At 33.2% G+C, this 25,342-nt stretch overlaps 3 protein-coding genes across 4 annotated transcripts; 1 reads left to right on the top strand and 2 right to left on the bottom strand.

Moving 5' to 3' along the window:
* The first annotated feature begins 189 nt into the window (after positions 1-189).
* Positions 190-4,829, top strand: LOC145615310 (WD repeat-containing protein GTS1-like). 2 transcript variants are annotated; one of them, XM_081670376.1, is made up of 8 exons: positions 190-396; positions 483-690; positions 863-955; positions 2,483-2,557; positions 2,734-2,844; positions 2,962-3,053; positions 3,975-4,059; positions 4,143-4,829. In XM_081670376.1, exons 1-8 carry the CDS (start codon positions 263-265, stop codon positions 4,500-4,502), a joined length of 1,158 nt encoding a protein of 385 aa, XP_081526502.1. In that variant the 5' UTR covers positions 190-262; the 3' UTR covers positions 4,503-4,829. The 2 variants fall into 2 exon arrangements, with proteins under 2 accessions (XP_081526502.1, XP_081526510.1); XM_081670384.1 differs by having other exon boundaries at positions 240-396; positions 488-690.
* Positions 4,830-5,460: 631 nt separating this feature from the next.
* Positions 5,461-10,394, bottom strand: LOC145615299 (putative U6 snRNA-associated Sm-like protein LSm4). The gene is made up of 8 exons (XM_081670366.1): positions 10,209-10,394; positions 10,035-10,077; positions 9,889-9,930; positions 9,618-9,716; positions 9,455-9,532; positions 6,397-6,433; positions 6,108-6,263; positions 5,461-5,851 (listed from the first exon to the last, which is right to left on the bottom strand). The coding sequence occupies exons 2-8, from the start codon at positions 10,035-10,037 to the stop codon at positions 5,832-5,834; spliced, it is 435 nt and encodes a 144-aa protein (XP_081526492.1). The 5' UTR covers positions 10,038-10,077; positions 10,209-10,394; the 3' UTR covers positions 5,461-5,831.
* Positions 10,395-14,111: 3,717 nt separating this feature from the next.
* On the bottom strand, positions 14,112-19,559 carry LOC145624094 (uncharacterized protein OsI_027940-like). Its single transcript, XM_081677052.1, has 6 exons — positions 19,401-19,559; positions 17,318-17,504; positions 16,112-16,289; positions 15,997-16,034; positions 15,840-15,918; positions 14,112-14,531 (listed from the first exon to the last, which is right to left on the bottom strand). The coding sequence occupies exons 1-6, from the start codon at positions 19,403-19,405 to the stop codon at positions 14,431-14,433; spliced, it is 588 nt and encodes a 195-aa protein (XP_081533178.1). The 5' UTR covers positions 19,406-19,559; the 3' UTR covers positions 14,112-14,430.
* Positions 19,560-25,342: the final 5,783 nt, after the last annotated feature.

The following is a 25,342-nucleotide window of genomic DNA, read 5'->3' as shown; positions in this document are numbered from 1 at the left end:
GACTTAGGGTCTTTTCTCATTGACTGAACTCAGCTGAACTGAACTGAAATGAATATTTTATAAGAGAAGGAAATTAGGAGCTAAGCTGAACTGAACTGAACTGAGCTGAACTGAACTGAGGTGAAGAACAGGCCCTTAAGCTAGTTTAATATAATAACGTTAAAACTTAAAAGCTTGAACCCTAAATTGAATTAAAAACCAACCCTAGCACAATCAACCGCCACTCCCCGCCATTGTTACAAAGCTCGAAGCAAACACAAAAATGGCAGCAACAGAAATGGAGGTCGAACAACAACAACAACCCAATTCAAATTCAACCTCATTCAAACGATTTGGCCTCAGAAATTCCATCCAAACCAACTTCGGCGATGATTACGTCTTCCAAATCACTTCCAGGTACTCTTTTTTCTGCTGCAAATTTCAATTTAGCTTTTCAATTTGTTCAGAATTCAATTTCATCGTTCAATTTTTGTGATATTAAGGGAAGATTGGTCGGCAATGGCAGTTTCATTGTCGAATAATTTGGTGAAGCTTTACTCGCCAACAACTGGGCAGTATATTGGAGAGTGTCGAGGTCACACTTCTACTATCAATGAAATTGCTTTCGCCGATTCTTCGTCGCCGCATCTCTTGCTTTCGTGCTCGTCTGATGCCACAATTCGAGCTTGGGATACTAGAAATCTTCAGCAGGTAATTTTTGCTTAGAAATTGGTGGTTAAGATAGTCCGTCGTTCTTTAATTATTGCAATAATCGGATAAATGTTTAGTATGTGAAATATAGTTGGAGTGTTTTCAATGTATATTTTTCAAAAGATTAACTCTTTGTAATTATGGAGTATTTGAATAATGTGTTTTGTTGCAGGTGTCTTTGATTAATGCCGGTCCATCTCAGGAGGTTTTTAGTTTCTCGTACGGTGGAGTGAATAATCTTCTTGCTGGTGGATGTAAAAGTCAGGCATGTATGGATGTGCTCCTTATTTAAATTATTTATATGATGTTGATCATATGTTTTTAAATGTAACATACATGTGTTGTTTAGTTGGGACGTCGTGAGTTGGTTGTAGTATTATCTGTAGACCTTGGTGTTGGAAGTTGGGTGTTTTGCACAGCTAACATTGCTTGCTGTAAAATCTAAGCTATGCTGACTCATTGGGTCGGTATTCTTGGAGGATTGTGATATGCGGTGGGTTCAGTGAGAAATATAGTATTATCTTGATTGAACACATCTTTGGATTGTGAGATGCATTAACAGTTGGATATAATGTTTGTGGAAGGAGTATATGATCATCCCATGAAGAAGTAATGTGTCTATGAAATGTCGAAATTTATAGAATATCTGGATCAGCTTCTGGATGCTATTGTGTGCAGTATATTAGTATTGTAGTTCATGATAAAAATGTTGTGTGCAGCTCTTTGCAAAAGAGGGTTTTTTTTTTTGGCCATTGATTGTATTTCCATTACCTGTTTCCATGAAGACACCAGACTAGAGTATGTATTTGTACCATTAAGGGCCTTCCTGAATCCTGAATACGGTATGATTAGGAGGTGGACTATTATTAAGGAATTGACTTATAAGGTGAGATTTTTAAGGGGTAATTTAAGTTGAGGTGTAGCTGGTTAATACCAACCCAAACTCCACTCCACACCACCAGCTTAAAAACATTCCTCAACCACCTCCACCACCACCTCTATTGATGACCCCAACAGAATGGGAAGAGAAAGGGAGTGACATAGACTACATACCAGTGAAACCACGATTGACGCTCATAATTTGGCTTCAAATGGTGGATTTCGATCACTAAAGTTCTAGATGGAACTGTGATGGTCAAGTTTGATCACCAAAAAGCCATTATAAATTTTTGAACTAATGGTGATGAAAGAAGAACAAGGGCTGCGCGAGAAAATCATAGTGGTGACAACTCTCGACAACAGAATGACGGTGATGGTGCGAGAAGAGTGGCGGCGGTGAGAACGATGTTGATGGTGAGGGCGGTTGTGGTGGAGGTATGACTGGGATTTAGGGACACTGATAAGAAAGTCAATGCTTTGAGTATTGAAAAATTACAAGGTATTACCCCTTGGGGGGAGGGGGAGAGAGAGAGAGAGAGAGAGAGAGGAGGGGGGGGGGGGCATGGGTAATGTATTACCCTCTAATGGAGAATCACAAAAACATAATTCCATTCCAGGCATATGGTTTAGGCCCATAGAAAAAACCCCCTTTAATCATTCACAGGAATCATAGCCTTTCTTGAAGACCCTTACCAAACACCTCATTGTAGTGATGCATGTGTCTTTATAGGAATAATGGTATACATCAAGACTGCTAGTCTGCTTTAGACTCAATTTGTTCAGGTCTACTTGGTAAGTTCATCACTATAAAAGATATTGGTGACACTGATTGCACAATGACCTCAGTTAGCTTCAGTACCTGCACTCAACTGATTAGACATCATCTCGACATCTCACTTGTAAATTCATGCAGATACTTATCTGGGATTGGAGGAATAAAAAGCAAGTTGCTTGTTTGGAAGAATCTCACGTGGAAGATGTGACTCAGGTAAGTAGATGTATTTCTGTATTTGGTAAATAGTAATTTCTTTTTCTTGTATTCTGTACCCATTTCCTCTTTTACCATCTATGGGTCCATGTCTTCACACCCAAAAGGAAAATGAGTATGCATATATTCTTTATCTTTGGACGTTGGTTGTTGCTGAGCGTATTGATTTTTAACAGGTCCGTTTTGTTCCTGGTACTCAAAACAAGCTTATCTCAGCCTCTGTTGACGGTTTGATGTGCCTATTTGATACTTCTGGGGACATAAATGATGATGACCATCTATATTCTGTATGTCTGGTCACTGGTCTATTTTCTATTCACTCTGCTACAAGCCTAATACAGAACATTTTGGATGTCTAGTTATTTACTCTTGCTGAGATGAGATTTTCTTCTTTATATTTGTAGGTGATGAATGTGGGTACTTCAATTGGAAAAATTGGGTTTTTTGGGCAAGACCATGAAAAGCTTTGGTGTCTGACTCATATTGAAACCTTAAGGTATTATTGACAGGTGATTTGCTTTCCTGGTTGTCTATCATCCTTCTGTACCATTGTTTATAGCTCTTTGATCGGCTTCTTAGGGAATAAGAAAGATGATGCTACTCTTAAATACATAAGATGTGTCATTTTTATTTAAAGTAAAAAATCTCCCTGAATATAACTCCTCCTTGAGTTGTTTTTAGTTGTAATGTTTCATTTGAGAAGAGAAAAACTTTGACTATGAGTTGAAATCTATGTTTTTTTTTAAAAAAAAATAGTCATGTCTGGTTACTTTATTCGTGTCAATGTTTGGTTTTAAAACACTAAAATTTTATACGAGTAATACGTAAGTAAATAATACATATATTAATCCTCAAATGTGTGTTGAAAATGAGAAAATACAAGTCATGACATTTTCGTAAATAACACATTAACTTTTTCATGAATGTGGGCTCCACAGTTGATGGTGATTGGATGAAATTGTTGATATATATACAAAAATGCTATGTGAAACAGAAAATTGTTTATCACTGAGAATATGAGATTAACTGGGGCAAGCTTGTTGAAAACTGTGTAAATAGTGAAACAGGGATAATTCAAAGAAACGGTAGGAGTATTCCCTGTTTTTAATTTTATGAACAGTACAGAATAACATTTTGTGCAATCAAGCCAACATATGGTGTATTGGTAAAGCTTGGGCTGTTTATCTAAGCAATCTTTTACTAGTGAAATCATATTCTTCTTGAGGGAATAATGGACAAGGATGTATACGTACATTGTACATGTATCAGTTATAGAAAACTGAATGACTGTATTGCAGTACTGTGGTAGCAATTCAGATATTATCTGAATTCACTCTTGTTGGTTACAATATACATGCCTTCTCTGCTTTATTCTGAAATGTCCTCATATGTGCGTGTAATTTGGCATCAACTGCAGTGTCTGGGACTGGAAAGAGGAAAAGGTTGTAGCTGACTTCCAAGAAGCTCGTTCATTGACCTCTGAGAGTTGGGTTCAGGATCATGTAATGATGCTTAACTTAATTATACACGTTCTGTTTGATCTAGCCCATATTTATGCCTCTGGGAAATATTGTGATGCCTGCAGGTTGATTATTTTATTGATTGTCATTGCTCATCAGAAGATGATTGCTTATGGGTGATTGGAGGCACAAATTCGGGCACCATTGCCTACTTTCCTGTAAACTACAATGGGCGAGTTATGTCTTCCCCTGAAGCTATTCTCGAGGGTGGTCATGCTGGCATTGTTAGGAGCATCTTGCCTGCCTCTGGCTTGCCCAGACAGTCATCAAACAATGGTATGTTTGGGTGGACAGGTGGCGAGGATGGTCGATTATGTTGTTGGATGTCTGATGCGACTTCTGATTTGAACCGCGCATGGATATCAAGCTCCCTGGCAGTGAAGCCAAGTAAGACTCGCAAAAAAACTAGGCATCAACCCTATTAGGGACTGGTTCAATAGATATGTTTTCTGCTCTTTAGTACGTCTTAATCGTGTTGATGCGCTTCTATATATCCCTTCACTCGCCAGTGGTGACCTTTGGTCCACCATGTGTGTTTCATATGGATTGAAACATATTATGTTATCTTAATTCTTTATCTTATTAGGGTTACAATTTTTGTTAAGTGAAATATGTTATTCTCTGTATTTCGATAGTTTCAAAATATAAGAAAAACTCTGCATATGCAGATCAGGCTACTTGCAAAATTACATTCATGAAAATACAAGGACTTCTGGAAAATAGATTATGGTTTGAAGAAAGAATGGACTTCATCTGCAGTTACTCCAAATGTATGTCCATTTTCGTGGAAATTAACAGCGTTCATTTAATCATGAAAGAAAAATGGCATGAACTGCTGGGGCTAATGCTCATTCATATTTTTTTATTGACAGTAACATTTTAAGATCTAATGACGGTCACTATTTGTTTAGTGCAACAAAATAACTTCTCCCAAAAAGTCTGAACCCTATTTTTGGTGAAAAGTCGATGATGGTGTAAAGTTACTTATTACTACCTCACCCGAGCTAATCTAACAGGTCACGGAGTACTTTTTTGAGGTTAAGTAGTGCTAAAAAATGTGTTCCCTTAAATATGCTTGAATTAGGAGGAACTCATTTTGTGACTTTAAAATCACACATTGGAGCCTCACCAATTAAATTTGCTTGAAGGTAAGGTTATTTTACAGGGAATTTTATCTTACCTTTATATATAAAAAAAAAAATGGTGCCCTTGATATTGCCTATTTGCCTTAAAGAAAATATGATTTGTTACTGAAATTACGAGTGTTAATAGATGGCCTTTACTGAAAACATGTGCCTGAATATAAACCAGAACCAAGTTCTTGGTCAGTAAAAAAACTGTCCAAAGATTGATTTTGATAATCAATGCAGTATAAAATCATACTTGTCAAATGAAATTAGTTTTTATAAACGAGGACCATGTTTGCTATTCGCCACCAACAACCAAAGAACTATGCCTACCAAGTGCTGTAGATATATCACTGGCTTTCGGCCTTCACAAATCACAATGACCAGGTTGAACACTAAGGGAATTAAAATGACAATTCAACCACAGAAAATTAAGCGGCAACTCAAACTGTTGTAAAACCTACCAAAAGATACATTATCATACTAGTAGAATCCACAAAACCACCTTGCACACACTGATTACCCTATCTTGACAAAACGAGCTTAATTCCATAAGTGGTGGCTAATGCATCAAAACCAGCAAAACACCACCGCAACAAGTAGCTCAGCTCAAAACCCAGCTGCATTTCATCTACCACGGCCTCCAACTGCCAAAAAACACAAGGATGATCTACATTAGACTTTTCAAACAGTGGCCTCACCATTCTTAATACTTGTATATATAACATTGGGATGGGGGAGGTGGCTTCTATAAACTTGGATCAGTATTGTATACTGAGTTACCAACAAATTAAATACACAGACAATGCAGCAACATATTCTAAGCACTTAAATTTCTTATAATTGGAATCTAGATTCTTAATAGAAGAATTTAGCAGAAACAAAAAAAGAAACAAATCATACCTTTCCCACCAGGCTTCCCACTAGGACCACCCCGACCTCTGCCTCCAGCACCTTTACCTCCATCATCCATACCGCGTCCAATGCCTTTTAACTGCCGGCCAGGACCATCTTCTCTACCTCTTCCTCTCCCACGCCCTACACCAGGAGGCTTCCTATCTGAAAAGAGCAAATCATGAATCAAGAACCAATACAAAGGAGGATTATACACCAATTTATAAAATTTTCAATTTTGCAATTAAATAATAAAAACTGTGTAGCCGATTAAAATTAAAATATGACAGAATAGTACCTGTGCGGCTCTTTTCCTCCTGGACTTTATCAATGACCTGAAAAGTAAAAGCACCACAAGTAAATTAGAGACAACTCATGAAACAAGATTCCGCAAAAAAGGTACTTCATCCATTTGTTTATAGTTGAAACGTTGCTTTATTCATGTTTGCCAACGTACAAATTCAACCATAAATATTTTTAATTATTGTTTTGCAAAATTTATAAAAAGTTACTTATTTTTGAATTGTAAATTGTGATGAATCTAATAAAATCCCACATGATTGTATTTCTTACAATGTACAAATTACAAAACACGGTCAAGGGAGAGTGTGATTAGTGCCCAGGTAAAAATGTGTCAACTAAAAACAAACAGAGGAAGTATAATATATTGTTCAACTATGAATGGAGCTACATCAATATAACCGAAGCAGAAAGCAAGACTAATTATGATGTTAAGTTACCAATACAGAGGCATTGTAAGATTTGTAACATATAAGGGCCATCTAATTGGAGGTACACAACATACAAAATTATCACCTCCAAATTTCAAAGTATTTGCTTCAATTATTTTCAGTCCTTCACCCTAACCTTTTGTAAAGTCATCTTGCAAACTACCATTTTCTTTTTATAAAGAGAGTAAATTTTGAGAGACATTTCCATTTAAAAAACTAGATCCAAACAAATTTGGGTGCAAATTACCAGAATTTAAATATGCTATAAAGAAATTGATATACCAGGCATTTGAAGAGGGACTTTTTTAAATTCAAGTTCATAATAATAGTCATGAGATTTTTTTTTTTAAAGCCCTAGGTTAGTGGGGTGTGTATATATATATATATATATATATATATATATAGGGGTGTACCAAGGCTTATGATGCCCAGAATAAAAGTAACAATTTGCCAAACCCTCCCCCCCCCCCCCCCCCCCTCTCTCCTTCCTAACTCCATCACTACCTCAGCTTCATCCATTTTCATTCCTTTCATTTTGTCACGTATTACCCCCTTAATTTCATTAATTCCAATCTAAGAATGCTCTAAGAGAAGAGGTGGAAGGAACACGCTGAAAATAGGGATTATTGAAAAGCATATTAGAACATATAGATGTTCTCATGGTATTACTTCAGTGAGTGGAGATATGTGGGATCTAAACCTCTTACTGATTGGAGTCCTATGAAGATAACGATGGAAAATTAATTATTTACTACCATTGCTCTTCTGTTGCAAATAAACCAACCAGGCTTCCTTTTGTTGAGATTTGATGGATATTAAGGGGTGTCTTTGATGCTAATTGAAACCCGAAAACACACCTCTTTTCTACAATTGGTGACTACATACAAGCATCTGAGAAAAAGTGCCTTTCACTTACGTTGTGAATAACAAAACACAGCTAGCTATGAAAAATGGCCAAAGTTCACTATAGCTAGCAGGTAGCTAAGTACAACAGTATTCAGAAGTAAGGATTCAATTGCTGATTACAACACAACCAGATCCCAAGGAGCAGACACTTAACATTCTCAAGAGAGAAGGCGAGGTGTCACAAATAGAAAACAATCTATAAACATAGTAGATGTGCTCGTCTCATAAAAGGTTGTCATAGTGGATTTTTAGATATTTTTAAAACTGAAGTTTGGAGCTGAAACAAAATTCCAGAGTTTCTAATGGTCATTCCACTGCTATATGGTGGCAAATCTCCATGTAGGGGAGAGAGATGACTTCTGAAATTTTTGAAGGCACCAATTCACCAAATGTGATGCAAGAATTGCATCGAGTTTGACCATCTAAAACATAATTTAATCCTAAGCGACTAAGTGTGTAAATCAAATGTGATACGGTATCACCCTCATTAGAGTTCAAGAAAACATATAGAAGAAATACGGCCATGGTTTTACAATTGATGTCTAAGAAGGAACTGAATACAAAAAAAAAAAAAAAAAAAAAAATAAATAAATAAATAAAATCCTTCACCATAATTAGAGTTCTAGAAAACATTGAAGGTCCGGTTTAATATACTTACTTATATGAGAAAACAAGAGTACTAAAAAAAACCATCCATTACAACTTACACTAGATGAATGTCACTACACTCACTATGAACTAAATATACATAGAGGGAAATGAGTATGATTTTGCAATTGATATCTAATTGGAATCTTAAATAAAAAAAAAAAAGATTTACATCCCTATCCAAAGAATGATCAATCGAAATTGATAGAAAAGAGTATGAGTCTGCAATTGATGTCTAATTGGGATTTCAAAAAATAATTTACATCCCTATCTAAAAAAGATCAAATCAAGGCAGCGTAAATTCAAGGTTATCAAAGTGAAACATGAGCATCACCTGCAGGTTGCAGCTGAATTATGTTCATGAGAAGCATGGACAATGCAGAAAAAGCACATTTATATCACTACCTTGTTTCCATAATTAGTTGTAATAAGCGATACCTTACAATTTTTGGACAAATTTTACAACTACCTTATTGAATTTTAGCTTGTTGGCACATACATGATGTAGATTACATACTTTCTTGCATTTAAGCAGCCATAGGCTATAAAGTAAGTGGTGAGCTCTAGTGTTTTTCCTAGAGCATTATCAGGTATGCAGTCCAAGAAAAAACTTTCATCTTAGAGAAAGGAAGACATAACAACTCCATGAAACATACACAGGATATCCAGATGCTAAAAACAAAACCCACATTAGAATAAGAGAGCCCCCTCAGACTAATTCCATACTATAAGATTTTGAATTGGGATTTGGGAGGCAAGTATTATTACAATGATTGTGAAGTGACTTCTTGAGACTAAAGTGGAAGTTACATCATCGGAAGTTTGGGTCTCAACACGAGTTTCAAAATTGAAAACTAACCTTATGTCCTGTCATTGAAGACTAATATAATGTGATCATCAATGGATGCGCCCTCTATACTATAGACCACACAATTCAAACACCTTCCCCCCGACCCCAACAAAAAGGAAATAAGGAAGAGAGACAAGCAGGATCCTAACAAATCAATAAGATTGAATAAGTACTATACAACATACACAACTCTCTCAAATGAAAAAGAAACGAAACCTTACCTCATCAGGCACTCGTAAATACTTGATAGTATTTCCTCGGATGTAACATTCAGGCATTCTCCAAAACCTATCTCCATCCTGCAATTCGCGTAAAAAAACTCATATTTCACACCCGAAAACTCGATTAAAGTTAACTAATCAATCAAAAGGCAGACTTAATTACCTTAGAGGTACAGATGACTTCACGAAGATGAATATTCATCCATGTATCACAATTAACCAAATGCCCATTATATGTCTCCCCATTCTTCAACTCCACCAACTATTAATTATAAAAAAAAAAAAAAAAAAAAAAAACAAAAAATTCAATCTTGGGTATATCCCAAAATTCAAAACAAAATAAAAAATAAAAATAAAAAAAAAAATAAAAAAAAAAAAACTAAAATTTAACAAATAAATTAAATAAATAAATATTGGGTATTAAGCGTACTAACCATAGGATGGCCTTGCGCAGTCTTCAGTAATGATAGAGGAAGCTGAAATTTTCAAGCATAAAATTGAATTACTTGGAAAAAATAAGATACGTAGTTTAAATCATAAGAATAAGAAAATCAACTAAAATTAAAGAGAGATGAATTACCATTGTGAACTAGAATTAGATAAATCGATCAAAGAGCAAAGAACTGCAACAAATACCAAGAACAAAAATTGAAATTCAATTAAATTTTAGAGAGCGAATTGTGGATTCAAAGATACAATTAACTAGAATTTGAAAGAATTAAGCAATGAAATAAAATAAGAAAGCGATTAATACCTAGAAAGTGAAAGAGTTCGACTTCTGGGAAAATTTGAATGTGCCCTAAATCAATCGAATCCTGAATTTGGGGAAATAATAGTGAGGAAAGGAGGAAAGGCACGGCTTTTGTACTCGAATTCCGAAGGAGTACTTCTTACTTAGTACTTCAATTTTCCAAATTCAATATACTTTAGGGTTTGTATTTAGGGGTTGCAAACAATATTACTCCGTATTAATATTATTATATTAATCCGTATTAAGAAAAATTACCATCAACAGTCCCAACTTTACAAGGTTTATACTACTCTTTTCGTTGGTAAAGACTAGAATAGACCCGGTCTACAATAACTTATTGTAGACCCAACCTTCTAGTATATCATACGAATGTGATTATATCATACGAAATATGATTATATCACTACAAAAGTGATTATATCTTCCTGAAACTGAAACTGTTATGTAACTGTACCTTTCAAAAAGTGAATTTATCATTATAAAAAGTATTAAATTAAATAGTAAATTAAATCAATTCAAAAGATGATTTTTAAATTTTATATAATTATATAATCCCATTAAATGGTTAATAAGTATGAGATTATATAATTCAAAATATGACTCACAAAACGATAATTATATCGTCTAAAAAAGTGATTATATCATCCAAAATGTGATTATACTATTTGAAAGTGTCAAATTTTGGGTCTACAATAATTTATTGTAGACCGGGTCCATACAAGACCAATTGCTTTTCGTTTCACAATAGTACTATTTACGTAATTACATATATCTTTAATCTCACACTAACAAAAATTATAAAAATCGGATATTAATAATGTACTCATCATAGTCATCAAGACGAATAAAACCAGATTTCATATGATTATGTTTAGGGTTGGCAATCCCTGATCCGACCCGAAGTTACTGAGAGAAACCCAAACCCAACCCGAACCCTAACAACCTAAATTCGACCCAATTTGACCTAAATTTTCATATTTCACAATAATATTAAGTTTTACACTATTTTGATATTTTCTAAGCAAAACCAGAAATCTGACTCGAACCCGACTAACTGACCCGAATTGTCATCCCTAATTAGGTTTGTTCTTATATAATAGAGAAAAATTTAGAAGGTTTCCTCTAATTTTTAATAATCAAAATATTTTAAATGGTACTAACACTATGAAACGAAGGGAATATGAATAACTTAGAGCAATTCTATTATTAGGGTCTTTCTCAAAAAAAAAAAAAAAAAAAAAAAAAAACCTCCCAAGGGCTCCAACACACTAAACACTCACCCCTTCGTTTAGGCCTTGTTCTCTTCACATTAAAACAATTTTTTTTAGTAAGACGGACCACTAAATATTCAACACGTAACAATCTTAACCTATTTACTAGGTAGTAAGTTATAAACTATTTTAAGAAGAACCTCCCAAAACTTGGGACTACCTTGAGTTAATCGATAGTGTTGATTGTTGACTTTTAAAAAAGAATGTTCATAGTTAGTACCTGTAGTGTCTAAGTTTTTCTTATAATTATTATGGAATATTAATTATTATAATTTTTGTTAGTTATTTTATTTAAAAAAAAATAATTAATTAGAACAGTATTAAATTAGTGATTCAATTAATAAAAACAATACAAAGTATAAGTTTAGCAAAAAAATAACTTTGCTAAACAAAAATAAACTATGTTTAGTAAAAATCATAAACAATAACGAATTAGTTAAAATCAAGACTTTTTTTTTTAATTAAGGAAAAAAAAAAGAGTTAAATTATATTAATTTAATAAAAATAATTTAAGTTTAGTAAATATTAAATGAAAAGGTTATATCCGCATATGGAATGGATTTTACTTAGACCTAATACACATATTCTTAGGTGTAACCTCCTACACCTAGATTTATATAAACTTCAATTCACAGAATAAAAAAAAAATAATTAATTTAGAATTCTGTTTTCAATAAAATTTGGATAGAATCTTAGGATAAAATTGTTAGTTTAGAGTTTTATTTTCAATAAAGTACTAATATTTCATAGGTACAAATTGAATTATAATTTTATCCACAAAATAATTAGATTTTAACTCTCAATAATTATCATATAAATTTATATTTTGTATTATAATATTTTGGAGCAAAAGAAGTAGTTAAAAACGTACCACATCCATTTATAATATATTTTAATCCATTAAAATATAATATACTTCACAATCTAATATAATTTTATTACTGCCTTCAAAATTTATTTTTTGAAATGTAGACCTGTCAATCAGGTCGAGTTAAGATTCATTTCGATAGGGTCATTTCAGGTTACAGGTCAAGAAATGTTCAACTTTAGCCCAAGGTTTTGGGTTGACCCAATAGGCTTAAAACAATTTTTTTTTTTTTTTTTAAAAGTTTATTTTTGCTATTTTTTTAATATTTCAGGCCTACTTTGCTATTTTGAATATATATAATTGAACATTTTCACTAATATTATTATTACTTATTAGTCATTACTTGTCTATTACATAATTTAAATAGTCAAAAAACACATCAATTCCTAATTATTTTGGTATACATTTTAAAATTTGACATATAGATTAAAAATTTATCTTAAAATTTAATAAACAACCCGAACATCGCACGGGGCACAAAACTAGTTTATTATAAAAAGAAGTTAAAGTTATTCGGATCGTATTTAAATTTACTCTTATATATTACAAAAGTTATAATTTTTTTATCCAAATTTTACCCTTATAAACACTTAGGGCATGTTCTTATATGTTGAAATTCAATTCAGTTCAATTCAGTTTAGTTCAGTTCAGCTCCTAATTTTCTTCTCTTATAAAATATTCATTTCAGTTCAGTTGAGTTCAGCTCCTAATTTCCTTCTCTTATAAAATATTCATTTCTGTTTAGTTCAGTTCAGCTGAGTTCAATCAATGAGAACAGGTCTTTAGTAGAAAATCTATATCTATATCTATCTATATCTATACTTTATTAGTATTTAAAAACACAAATCATCATCTCATAGTGCCACATGTAAATTATATTTTTCACCAATGCCATATGTCATTTCATTTAACCTTTCTCATATTAAAAAAAATACATTAGCTTTAATTCAATACATGAATGAATGTTTGGTTTACTTTCCCCCAACTAAATATCTTCTATAATTACATTCAATTTTCACCTCTTTTTATCTTTTATAAACTATTCATTTTCCAATAAAAAAACATGTTATAAAATTAAAAATTATATAATATACCTATAAACAATCCGTACATTGCACAAAAGATTAGTTACGTATTAATATACAATCAAATCAATATTATTAAAAGGTACTATTAAAGAGATTAAAGACATAAAAATTATTAAAGTTATCTTTAAATGGACCGTCTAACAATAAAATTAATGTAAACCCACTTTATACACTTATTGTCCGGATATTTCTTCAAATTTCACAATTCTCATTTTCACAGTTTAAGCATACTTCTTAGACGGAGGGAATATAATTCATTTGGAAATTTTCAAATAATTATGTAATATCAATGTCCATCACTTTTGTATGACAAACAAAAACTCCAAATGGTACAATTAAAAAAGCTTCAAGTACCAAGCATAAAACTAAAACATGTAACGAGCAGAGTTGTGAATCTTGTGACCTTTAAGTTAGCCATGTGAGAGTATAAATAGGTTAGTAACTTTATCTTGGAAAAATGAACTATGATAGGATAGTTTTTATTACTGCTGACTACAGATCACCGTTGTTGATACTCCGAGTAAGCTTTCACCCGACTCAAATTTCAACATCCAATCTAACCAAAATTCAATAGTCGGTAACTTACTACTCGTATTTTAGAGGAAGTTGAAACCAAATGAATTTACTAGCAACACAGAGTGGAAGAACAATGCCATAGGCCATAGCACCCTCAGTATCCTAGACATAAACATGACAATCATAATCATATTGACCATAAAATCCATGTGAAATATTTAGTTAACAAGGTCTTGAAACCAGCTGTCATAAAAAAGAGAACTCGAATATCTAGACAGCCTATAAATCCTACTTTGAATGCTTCAGATGAGCCTGGGTACGCCTGTAGCTGCCAGATTCCTGGGAAAAGGACCGCTAACAGAAAATCTGTCCCACTCCCAAAATACAGAAGCAAACAATTCCAAAGACGAAGAGACTGCTCAGTCTACGCCACAAACCACTATAATAGCAGGCCCAATCATGTGGCTGGGCTGCTTTTAACCTTATGCGCTCGACGCTTCAGTCTTCTCTGCAGCAGCTGCTCCCTCCAGCTTCTCATCTCCTTCTCTTTCAGCACCCTCCTCTGGTTTTGACACTTCTGCCTCTGCATAGGAGAATGCAATAAAACTTCGTTAACAAGGAAACTGATACCTGTCTCTCCAGCTAGGTAAGATTAAATCAAATGAGCAGAGCACAGACATATGGATTAAGCATATGTATGAGCATGAAAAGTATTATCCCATAGTTCTCGTCTTTCTTCACAGGCATGCCCAACATACAGATGACAGCAAATGCATCATAGCACCATCATATGGATTGAGTAGGCGAGGCATTCTCATAGATGTTCAGACCCCTTCAGAGTTCAGATGTTACTTTGAATTTTCGCATTATTCACAAACTCCACTTACATCATTTTTTAAAATTTAAATGCAAAGCAACATATAGCATAGTGATGTGTTGTGTTGTTAAGATTCATCTAGATATTTATCTTCAAATTTTCAACTTATTATAATTTTTATAAACGCACAATTCGATATATTAATGCTATAATAAAACACTGGCAAGCATAAAAATGTAAAGTTTCATCATTACAGAACATAGGTAGTATACAACAGCTTAACAAGATGAACAAACACCAAGAAAGAGAGTTAGACAGAAGATAATGGAGCTAAGATATCCCCATGATCGGTATTGTGATAATAATTCAAAGTGCTAGCGTTGTTGGGAACTTTATCAGCTCCGTCCAGTAAAAATACTTGCAAAGTGACATTGATTTCACTGTTCAACTTGCAAGTCGAGAGCATAAAACTACCAAGACGTACATATGGAAGAAAAGGAAGGAATCTGTCTGAGACACATTTATAGTGTAATTTAATTGGTTTTAGAATATGAAAGAAGAAAAGACAAGTTATTTTTTGAAAGGTTAAGTATAAAATTTTTGTATCCTCAATCTGACAACTTTGGTAATTGAAGCAATAGCACAATACTACCAACATTGAAATAGTGGAGCACCAGACTGCCACAGCATAAAATCCAATAATAAAGCAACAATTGGTTCTCCTTAAAAAAAAAAAAAAAAAAAAGAAAGAAAAGAAAGAAAAGAAAAAAAAAGAAAAGAAAAACAAAGGCAACAATTGGTTATTGCCTGAATGCTTTGGGCATAAACATTCAAGTATGTGTCACATTCTTTTGCTAATTGCTTTGTTGCGTTGATAATACAAAATTACAAACCAGATCATGTTGCCCAACTTTCAATTTGAAGAGAAATAGGCAAAACATAATAAGAAAAAAAGATATCTCTAATGCAACAGCTCAAAGATTAAGTGCAAGAAGCATGAAGTAAATACTAATATATTGAAAGTGAGAGAAACAAGAAATTAAAGTAATCATAACATAGTATCAATATGCTTACCATCATCATCACTGTCTTCAAATTCATCACCACCACCACCACCAAGTCCACCAAGTGCACCACCCATATCTCCGAATTTCTGCAAATTTAAAATGAATCAGAAGCCAAAACAAACTGCAGGGGTATGAGTATTGTATAAAACAAAAACCATCCTTACCGAGAAGTCCATTCCACCAAGATCAAAATCTCCTGGACCTGAGGAAGCAAAGACATGTTACATAAGCTACAATCACCACATGAAGTTGTTAAGAAAATGAAGAAACCACACATACCAGCACCACCAGGTGCACCAGCAGCAGCATCATCATCTTCATCTGCCCACTTGTCCCAATCAACCTTCACGTAATGTGGAGGCTTACCCTCCCCACGCAGAAGCTTATTCCACCATTTTTTCTCTGTCTTCTCCAGAACACAGAATATGCTTCTTACTCCATAGCTAATTTTGCTTTCCTAAAATATTATATAAAAAAACAAATATATAAATAAATGATGAGTAGATCAAATTAAGGAAAGAAATGATTGCCCAAACATAATTAACTCCCAAATAAATAAATAGAACTCAATGAGCAAACAGAACCTAAATTGACCCAGTGACTCCAGGACATAGTTGCATATATCTAGTACTCTGAAGTTATGGTCAAAGAATGCAGCTGTCCCAATGTGAAATTTTAAAAGAGGCAAATCTGGCTAAGTAAAGGGCACTACAACAACCTTCAATTCAAAGAAGCACTAAAAAAACATGTGAATCTTGTGTTCTTCAATGGGCACTGACCTCACAATGTTGTAGGGCCATGAATTTTCTCACATCCATTGGGAAGATGCAAGTCCTAAGGACTAATTAGTAAAAAAAAAACGGGGGGCCAAAGAGAGTGTCACCATCACCATGTAAAAATTGAGCAGAAAATAATTTGTAGTTTGTATAACCCCAATAGAAATATTGTGCAGAAAATATGCTTTAAAAAGGTACTCCCTCCGTTTTTCAATACTTGCTCCACTTTTCTTTTTCGGCCGTCTTTAAATACTTGCTCCATTTCCCTGTTTGGCAATCTTTTACGATATTTAATTCATTTCTCTCACCTAGTGGACCCAATATAAACCATATTTTATTAATTTCATATTCTTTATCCTCCAATTATCTCAACTACTTTTGTTTTTTATAATTTTTTTATTCTTCCCCCTACCCCACTACCCTCCATATATTATTACTTTCTCCAATTTCTTGTAAAGCTCTGCGCATGGAGAAATGGAGCAAGTATTTAAAAACAAACGGAGTAAGAGTCAACGCAATACAACATATACATTGCCAGATTAACTCTGTTCAAAACTACATACCAAGTCAATGTACACAAGAGCTAAAAAGACTATAAAAAAAGCTTAGCTAAATTAAAAAATTTAATTAAGACAAGCTAACTATAGCAACAATTGAGAAGAAATGCACACAACATTCTAGTAAGATAAGCCATGACCCTTAAAATTACCTCTACATCGACCTTGTCAAAGAGATCTAGTGTAAGTTCATAAACATTATCACCAGCTCCACCGGTGGCAGAAAATGTAAAGATTCCTTCAGGAGCCAGATTAACTTTCGGGTTTTTTGCATCAGGAAGCATCACAGTCAGGTACACTTTGTCTTCCCTCTCGGCCCATTTAACTTCAGGATGACGACTGCATAAAACAGGAATAAAAAGTGATTTAGCAGAAGTGCTACATCAGAAAAGATACAAGTTTAGACCACTTTCACATTTAAACAATGTCAGCACACTGTTAAGTTTAGAAATTTTTTTAAACATGGCTCATAGTTCTACATGCAACAAAAATTTACTACCTTAAGGAGGCATGAATTCAGTAAAATTCAAAAAACCATTCTAATTCAGTTACTCAAACTGTTCTTGAATCACAGGTCTTTTTTGATTTGCTATCATATGAAAGAATTGGCTGAGAAACCTTAAATATCCTTCACTCTTAGAAATTGTAACATCTTCATCATACCATTGCAGAATTTCATGGATATCACTAATGGTAGCATGAGTTAGAACGGTTCTTAATTTACTAAATCTACTTCTTTCATTTTTTAACAAGTAATTTTTCTTGGAAGTTCATAACAAGTGCGACATCAATACTTTTGGAAAGATTTCTCTTTATCTCACTCGGGTCTCTCCTTATCACACGGGACCACCTTACAATATCTCTCTATCTCTCTTCTATCTCCCAAAAAAAAAAAAAAAACCTCACCTACATGTTGCATTTTAAAAATAAAATAAAATTGAGAAGCATCATTTTCATACAGGCAAAAAATGAGAATGTGGCTTATACAAGCCCAAGAAGCTAAAAAAAACCAGCTGCATAATGTTACAAACACTGCAGAAAGCTACGCAGAACTAGGGTTTATGGAATTCATTTCTGATGAAATAAACATCTTAAATAATCAACCAGAAGTTTTTGTTCTAACGGATCAACAAAGCCAATTACAATACCTTCATAAAATAAGCAGAGTACCAGAGTTCAGTCCTAGATACAAAAATCATAAGCTATACCTGTATACCTTAATCCAATAACCTGAAAACCTATTCCTCATACTCACAACTCAAAAAACTTAAAATACTAGACAGAAATTAGACAAGAACTTGTGCAAGTCATGCACTCAAATGAAGAAATGAATAATTCACAAAAGCAACCTTTAGCACACCCCTTCTTTATTTGGCACCATACAAAAAAAGCGAAAGGTCAGTTGTGCACCTCTCCTACCTAGTCTATATTATACCAAAGTGTTACTTCACCAACCATTATTCGACAGAACTTACTGATAGAAAAGAAACAAATATCTTTCATTTATGGACTACAAGTTGACTTTCACTAACTTGCTAACCCTATAGACAGATAGGTTAAATAAAAATAAAATGACAAAACAGTATTCCGACAATGGCGCAAGAGCCACAAGACATAATCAATGTGGCAAGTAATACTGCCTAAAACTCCGGGAGCCATTAAACAAAAACAAATGGCTCCATCATATTGTAAATAACAAATGCTAACATAACGGATCCTCCAAGCACGGCGAAACGTAGAGTTGAAAAACAAGGTTCACATATTTAATCCCTAATAATCATGGGAAGGATCACTACAGATAAAATTAAAATCCAACAATCCCAAAGGTCCCGCTTTTCACCTTCAAATTTATCATCTATCAACAAAAATTAATGACACAGCACAAACACGAGTAAATGTGCTAAAACAACGAACCAGATTTAACAACCCAGAAATGATAAACCCTAAACCCTAACCCCAACCAAGGTTTTCAAATTACAACAACAATAACCACAAAACACAAATTCTAAACACAATCAATTCAACAAGTTTTATAATTAGGGCAGATTCAAGATTACAATGCCGAAATCGACATTGCTAAAAGCGATTCAAAATGTTGATAAACCCTAAATAAAACTCGCCGCCATTTCTTAAAAATGGAAAATCAAACACATAAATTAAAGAAAATTGAAGCACAAAATTGAGCATTGAAGGATTATGAAGATCGAAAAAGAGGAGAGAGAAAAGGAAGAATACCTCATTTTGTGGTTTAGGAGAGAGAAAGTAGAAAACCCTAGAAGAAGAGGTAGAGAGAAATGAGAATGAGTTATAATTGCAGAAGAAGCACAAAAGAAATGTGGTGATTTGTTTTAAAGTAGTAAGATGTCGAGTGAAATTACTGTTACAGTTGGAAATTGGAAACTCATCGGTCCAATTATACTTGACCATGGGTTGCCTCTTTTCTGCTTTGTTTAAGGCCCATCGATGTTACGATAAATTCTCATTGTGGCTCTATATTTTTGTATAATTGTATTATAAGGCCCCGTTCAATTCACCTTATTTTTTATAAATTGAAATTATTTTTATTGAATTGAAATTTTTTTGCTGAGTTGAATTATTTTTATTGATTTTCTATTATATTTCTTCTTTGAATTTACTGATTTTTACTAAACTGAAATTATTTTTACCGAAATAAAATTATTTTTGCCGAATTGAACTTACTTTTGCTGAAATGAAATTATTTTTACTAAATATATTTTTTTAGGTAAAGTGAAAAGGGCCTAACACCAGAAAAATTCATTTTCTTCAAAATTTTCATTTTATTTATAGATTATTTAAATAAGAAAATCTATAACATTATCGCTACCGTGACAACGACTTAGGATTTTATTAAAATATACATAAAAATTTTTAAGCCATTTCAAAATCAAAATATAACTTCAAACCAACTTTTTTTGAGGAGAAACTTCAAACCAACTTAAATCAAAATAACTTAAATTATTTTTTTGACGGAAAAAAAAAAACCTTAAATACAAACTAGAATTGTAGTATAATAGTTCTAATTATCATACTAGTATATAAACACAAATATTGTAGCTCTCCGCACAAAATCCCTTGACATGCTTCAAGCTTCTACGTGAACATGCCTTGGACAATCTCAATTGCTTGTCATGAATGGACCATCACATGCAAGGCCAATATAAAGCATGCATCACCAAAACTGAGTACATACATCGCATAGAAATACACTAACATTATTTAACCTAATAACTCACCATTTTTACTTATCGTCAACATAACTTTGTCTCATGTAAGGTTTAAGTTTGGGCCACACCAGTCATTAAGAAAGAAAGTTCACTTTACAAGACTAAAAGGTTTCATCCCAAATCTATATGACAATAGAAGGAGTAACCCCTTATCCTTATAAATTGTGTAACTCTTTTTTCTTACATATGTTTTTTTTTTTTTTTTTTTTTTTTTTTTTTTTTTTTTTTTTTTTTTGTGTGTGTGTGTGTGTGTGTGTGTGTGTGTGTGTGTGTGTGTGTGTGTTTAGAGAGCCACAAGGCGGGAGTGAGAATCGATCCCATGATCTCCTAAAACCGAAAGGAAAGCTCTAACCTTACATGACCACTTATATATGTTTTTTTAGAAGTTTATACTTCAGCAGATGCTACAAATCGCTTCCTTATTATGGTTCCCTTTTTTTTTATTAGTGTTACTTGATTTATGTTGCTACAATAATTGAGTATAATATGAGGTAATTTTTAACTAGTAGAAACAATAATGAACTAAAAACCAAAAAGGCCTTTCCTTCATAACTTCAACCAAATCTTTACAACTAAGCATGTAAAAGCTGTTTGTGATGAAAAATATCACGAGGCTTGTAACATACAAGTATGGTAGTAATGTTTGATTAGAATTCTCCATTTTAAGCTCCATAAATTTGCGTCATTATATACATTTTCTCCAACTCCTACGTTCTTATATATGCAATAATGCATATTATTGCTAGTATATAACTCTAACAGAAGATCTTTGGTTGTGCCAAAATACTTTACATATTGTAACGTCTTCCAAAGAAATTACATCATTATATGTACACTTAAGCCTTACAAATTTTACATGTTCACGATTATTCATTAATTCAATTTTTTTTTTGTTTATTTGAACTTACCAAATACTCGTGATCACACTATTCAAATAGGTTTCAATTGAAAAAAAATTACTTCGTTTTCTAAACCTTGAGTGGATTGAGTATATTTTTTAGATACAGACTTGGTTGAATTAGACACATATTGTTCTTCTCAGTTGCCTAAGACATTTATATTCAAAGGTATGTTTATATGTTTGATTATTTATGACATGTATTATTGTTAAAAGGTATGTTTATATATTTATGAATTGTCACTTAGAAAGCTATTCATATGGTATGCGTCATTTTGCCATCCATTTATCACTTATTATTACAACTAATCTTTTATTTTGCTCTTGTTTATATATATTGAAGATACAATATTGAATGCCGTCAAAAAACAAAAAGATACAATATTGAATTGTTCATGCTTTTAATGAAAAAATGTAGAAATGTAGAACATTGCAAGAAAATGAAACTTAAGTTAGTTTTATGTTTCGTATATTAGTCATTTGATTGTTCAAGGTGGTATTCGAGTCGTTTATCATTTTGATCACTTGATGAACCAAATGCCAAGTGTTTATTTTTAAGCAAAAGAAAGTTAGAAGCTAAAATATTAGGAAGACCTTTTTACGAGGGAATGATAGTGTATGTAAATTGGTGGTTGTCCAAGTTTAACCTCTCTACTCAGGAAATAAAATCCTACAAAAATTGAAAGTTTATACTACCTCCGTTACACGTTAAGTGCAACATTTTTCAAAAAGGGATGCTATATATTATCTGCAACAAATGAAAACTTTCCTCTTTTAGTAAATTTTTTTGTTTTAAATTACTAACCTACCCTTACTTAACTTTAATAAACACATCAAATCATATGTTATTAACTAATTAACCAAAATTAATTCATCACTTATTCAATTCCAAACCCACATTCTCTCTCCTTACTCACCACCACATCCACCACCAAGACCACCACTTTTTCTCTCTCCTCCCTCTAAATCACCACCACTTTTTCTCTCTCTTCTTTTTCTCTCTTCTATCACAACCACCGCATCAACACCACCGCTGCCCCTCCTCGTCTGAGTCGCTGCCCCATCTTCCCCTTGTTAGAGTGCCGCCATCTTCTCTTCACATGTAAAGCTGTCACCATAAATTGAAACCCAAAAAAGAGAATTTGAGATTGAGCTTGAAAACTTAGATCTAGAGCAAAAATAGTGAAAGATGGAACGATTCCAGAGGAAAGGTGTGGTGGTGGTTACAGGGTGGGTGTGGGGTAGCTTCGCGGTGTGGATGCGAGTTAGGTGGGGTGGATTTCGGATCTTGGTGGTGGCGAGAGGGTGGTAATGGCAGGTTTCGGGTAGGTTAGTATGCTGGTATGGTGGTTTTGCTTTGTTGGTATGGTGGTTTCGGTTGTTGGTATGGTGATTTCGGTGGTTTTTGGTGGTTGGTATGCTGGTTTCTATGGTGGTTGTTGTGGGTGGTGTACGCTGGTAGCGGTGGACTAATGGCGCAGTAGGTGGTAGTGATGATGGGATGGAGCTTTTTAATTAATTAATTAATTATCCAATAATCACATGCCCATACTTTTGTTGATTAGCTTTTTCATTTTTTTTCTTGGGAAATGTGCAACCCCCTTTGTTGCACTTAACATGTAACAGAGGTAGTACTTTATATGTCCAAGTAAAATAATTTAGTTAATCTTTATTTTAAAATTTACACTTATTTTATATGTTAGAGTAAAATTTTCTGGTAATTTGTAAAAATTGTTATTATCATTAATAACATTGTATTATTATTTTAAGTTGCTTTTATAACATTAATGATCGCCTTTTTTATTTAATTCTTGACTATCATTAATTGACACGAATAATTAAACATCAAAACGACGAATTTCTGAAATTAAGACTGAATAGATCCAAGCCTTTCGTGCCGAAAAATCCTAATTCCCACATTTTAAAGTGTCGGAATACCTTCGATTGAAGCCTTAGGCAATTAGGCCACGATTAGGTTATGACAACCTCAAATTTCTATAACAATGACGAACGACTACCCAAAAACTTCCAGAATTTGTAGGTTTTTTACTAATGGTGGGGGGTCGCTAGTGGGGGTAGGAAGCTTGGCGTAAATCAAAACCCCACCAAACCCTTACTCGCTAAAACCCACTCAAAAAGGGGTCGAGGTTTAGGGTCGTGGTGGGGGAAGGGGAGGAGGGTGTCCCAAGTCCGTGGGGAAAAATCAGAGGTGGGTTTGGGTCTTGGGCTAAGGTCGGTCGACAGGAGGCCAAAAACAACTAACGATAGGCAAGGGTGGGCCGATGCCAGCAGTGGAGGGAGGGGGAGAGGGTGGCTAAGCTAATGGGGGAGGGGTGGTGATTTTTTTATTAAAAAATTATTAATTATTATAAAAATAATCAAGTTATTTTAATTAAAATAGGACTTTATTGCTTTCTCTTTATTTTTCTTTTTGGAAAATTTCTTTGATAATACCTAATTTCTTATTTTTACTTTCGTTTTTTCTTTAAAAAAAAATGTAGTTATTTTTTTTATATCTAATAAGATGAAGGGCCTATTGGGCCAGAACCCCTCACGGGTCAACTCAGCCCGAGTTAGGGTCTGTTCTCTTCAGCTTATTTTCAGTTTAGTTCCTAATTTTCTTCTCTCATAAAATATTTTGTTCAGTTCAGTAAATGAGAACATATCCTTAATAGGCTAGACAATTTGGAAGAGTGAGGGGAAGGTATTCTCTTTTTCATCACTAGACCAAATTTAGCTTGTTAGGCCCTGTTCACTTCACCTTAAAAAAAATAATATTAAGTAAAAATAATTTTAATTCAGTAAAAATAATTTCAATTTAGTAAAAATAATTTCAGTTCAGTAAAAATAAGTTTAGTTTAGTAAATTTCAATTTTCTTGAAGAAGAATTATAATAGAAAATCAGTAAAAATAATTTCAGTTCAGCAAAAATAATTTCAGCTCGATCAGTAAAATTAATTTAATTTCAATAAAAATAATTTAAGTTCAGCAATTATAATTTTGTTTTAGTAAAAACAATTTCATTTCAGTAAAAATAAGGTGAAGTGAACGAGACCTTACATAGATTTTATATTTGTTAGTCGCAAATTTCAAAAAAAAAAATTATTTTTTTAAGAAATTAGGTGTTCTCCGTTCTTTTCACCTTATTTTTACTAAAATGAAATTATTTTTATTGAAAATTTGAAGCAAAATTATATTTGCTGAATTTAAATTAATTTTACTGATAAGAAATTATTTTTGCTGATATAATTTTTACTGATTTTCTATTAAAATTCTTCTTTTAGAAAGCTGAATTTTATTGAATTGAATTTATTTTTTACTAAACTAAAATTATTTTTAGTAAACTAAAATTAATTTTACTGAACTGAACTTATTGTTACTAAATATTACTTCATCTGTTTATTTTTAGTTGACACGTTTCTTTAATCACGTTTATCAATGCACAAATTCAACCATTAATATCTTTAATTACCGATAGACAAAATTATAAAAAGTTTATATTTTGAAAATATATACCCTGACGAATCTAACACGACCCTACTTGACTATATTTTTCATCACGTGTAAATCACAAAACACGGTCAAAAGAAAGTCTGTAAATAGTGCTAAAGTCAAATCGTGTCAACTATAAAAAAAAATGGAGGTATGAAGAGAAAATTTTCTAAAAAGAAAAACTAGAGTAGGGAAGAGATGGAGAAGAAAACAACAAGGATGGTTAGGGGTTGCAGCATGGGCCCTCCTCATACCCAGCGCCCCCTCACACGAGAGCCCGTTTGGGCTAGAAGTGTGGATGCAGCATGGGCCCTCCTCATACCCAGCGCTTAATATTCCACCTGAAAGTGGGGGGGTGGATGAGATTCGAACCCGTGACCTTTATGTCACGCTGGCTCCGATACCATGTTAAATGACCAACTCAACCAAAAGCTTAAACTGATGGTTGAGGCCCAGGAATATGTTTTTATACTCTATCAGGAAGTCGAAGAAGATGAATGATGCTTTTGATCAAGAGGAAGAAACTTGCTCAAGAAAAAGAG

Source organism: Chenopodium album, chromosome 3 (genome assembly GCF_948465745.1).
Source record: "Chenopodium album chromosome 3, dcCheAlbu1.1, whole genome shotgun sequence".
Taxonomy (NCBI): Eukaryota; Viridiplantae; Streptophyta; class Magnoliopsida; order Caryophyllales; family Amaranthaceae; genus Chenopodium; species Chenopodium album.
This window is presented reverse-complemented; position numbering and strand designations above follow the sequence as displayed.

What these genes read in the sequence shown, in the direction of transcription:
- LOC145615310 (XM_081670376.1), top strand. Translation starts at nt 263, where the DNA reads ATGGCAGCAACAGAAATGGAGGTCGAACAACAACAACAACCCAATTCA. An exon ending in GTCTTCCAAATCACTTCCAG is followed by an intron (nt 397 to 482) that starts GTACTCTTTTTT and finishes TGTGATATTAAG; the next exon opens with GGAAGATTGGTCGGCAATGG. An exon ending in ACGTGGAAGATGTGACTCAG is followed by an intron (nt 2,558 to 2,733) that starts GTAAGTAGATGT and finishes GATTTTTAACAG; the next exon opens with GTCCGTTTTGTTCCTGGTAC.
- LOC145615299 (XM_081670366.1), bottom strand. An exon ending in AAGTCATCTGTACCTCTAAG is followed by an intron (nt 9,533 to 9,617) that starts GTAATTAAGTCT and finishes CGCGAATTGCAG; the next exon opens with GATGGAGATAGGTTTTGGAG. An exon ending in GGAGGAAAAGAGCCGCACAG is followed by an intron (nt 6,264 to 6,396) that starts GTACTATTCTGT and finishes TGCTCTTTTCAG; the next exon opens with ATAGGAAGCCTCCTGGTGTA.
- LOC145624094 (XM_081677052.1), bottom strand. An exon ending in TTGGTGGAATGGACTTCTCG is followed by an intron (nt 15,919 to 15,996) that starts GTAAGGATGGTT and finishes TTAAATTTGCAG; the next exon opens with AAATTCGGAGATATGGGTGG. An exon ending in TGAAGACAGTGATGATGATG is followed by an intron (nt 14,532 to 15,839) that starts GTAAGCATATTG and finishes TCTCCTATGCAG; the next exon opens with AGGCAGAAGTGTCAAAACCA.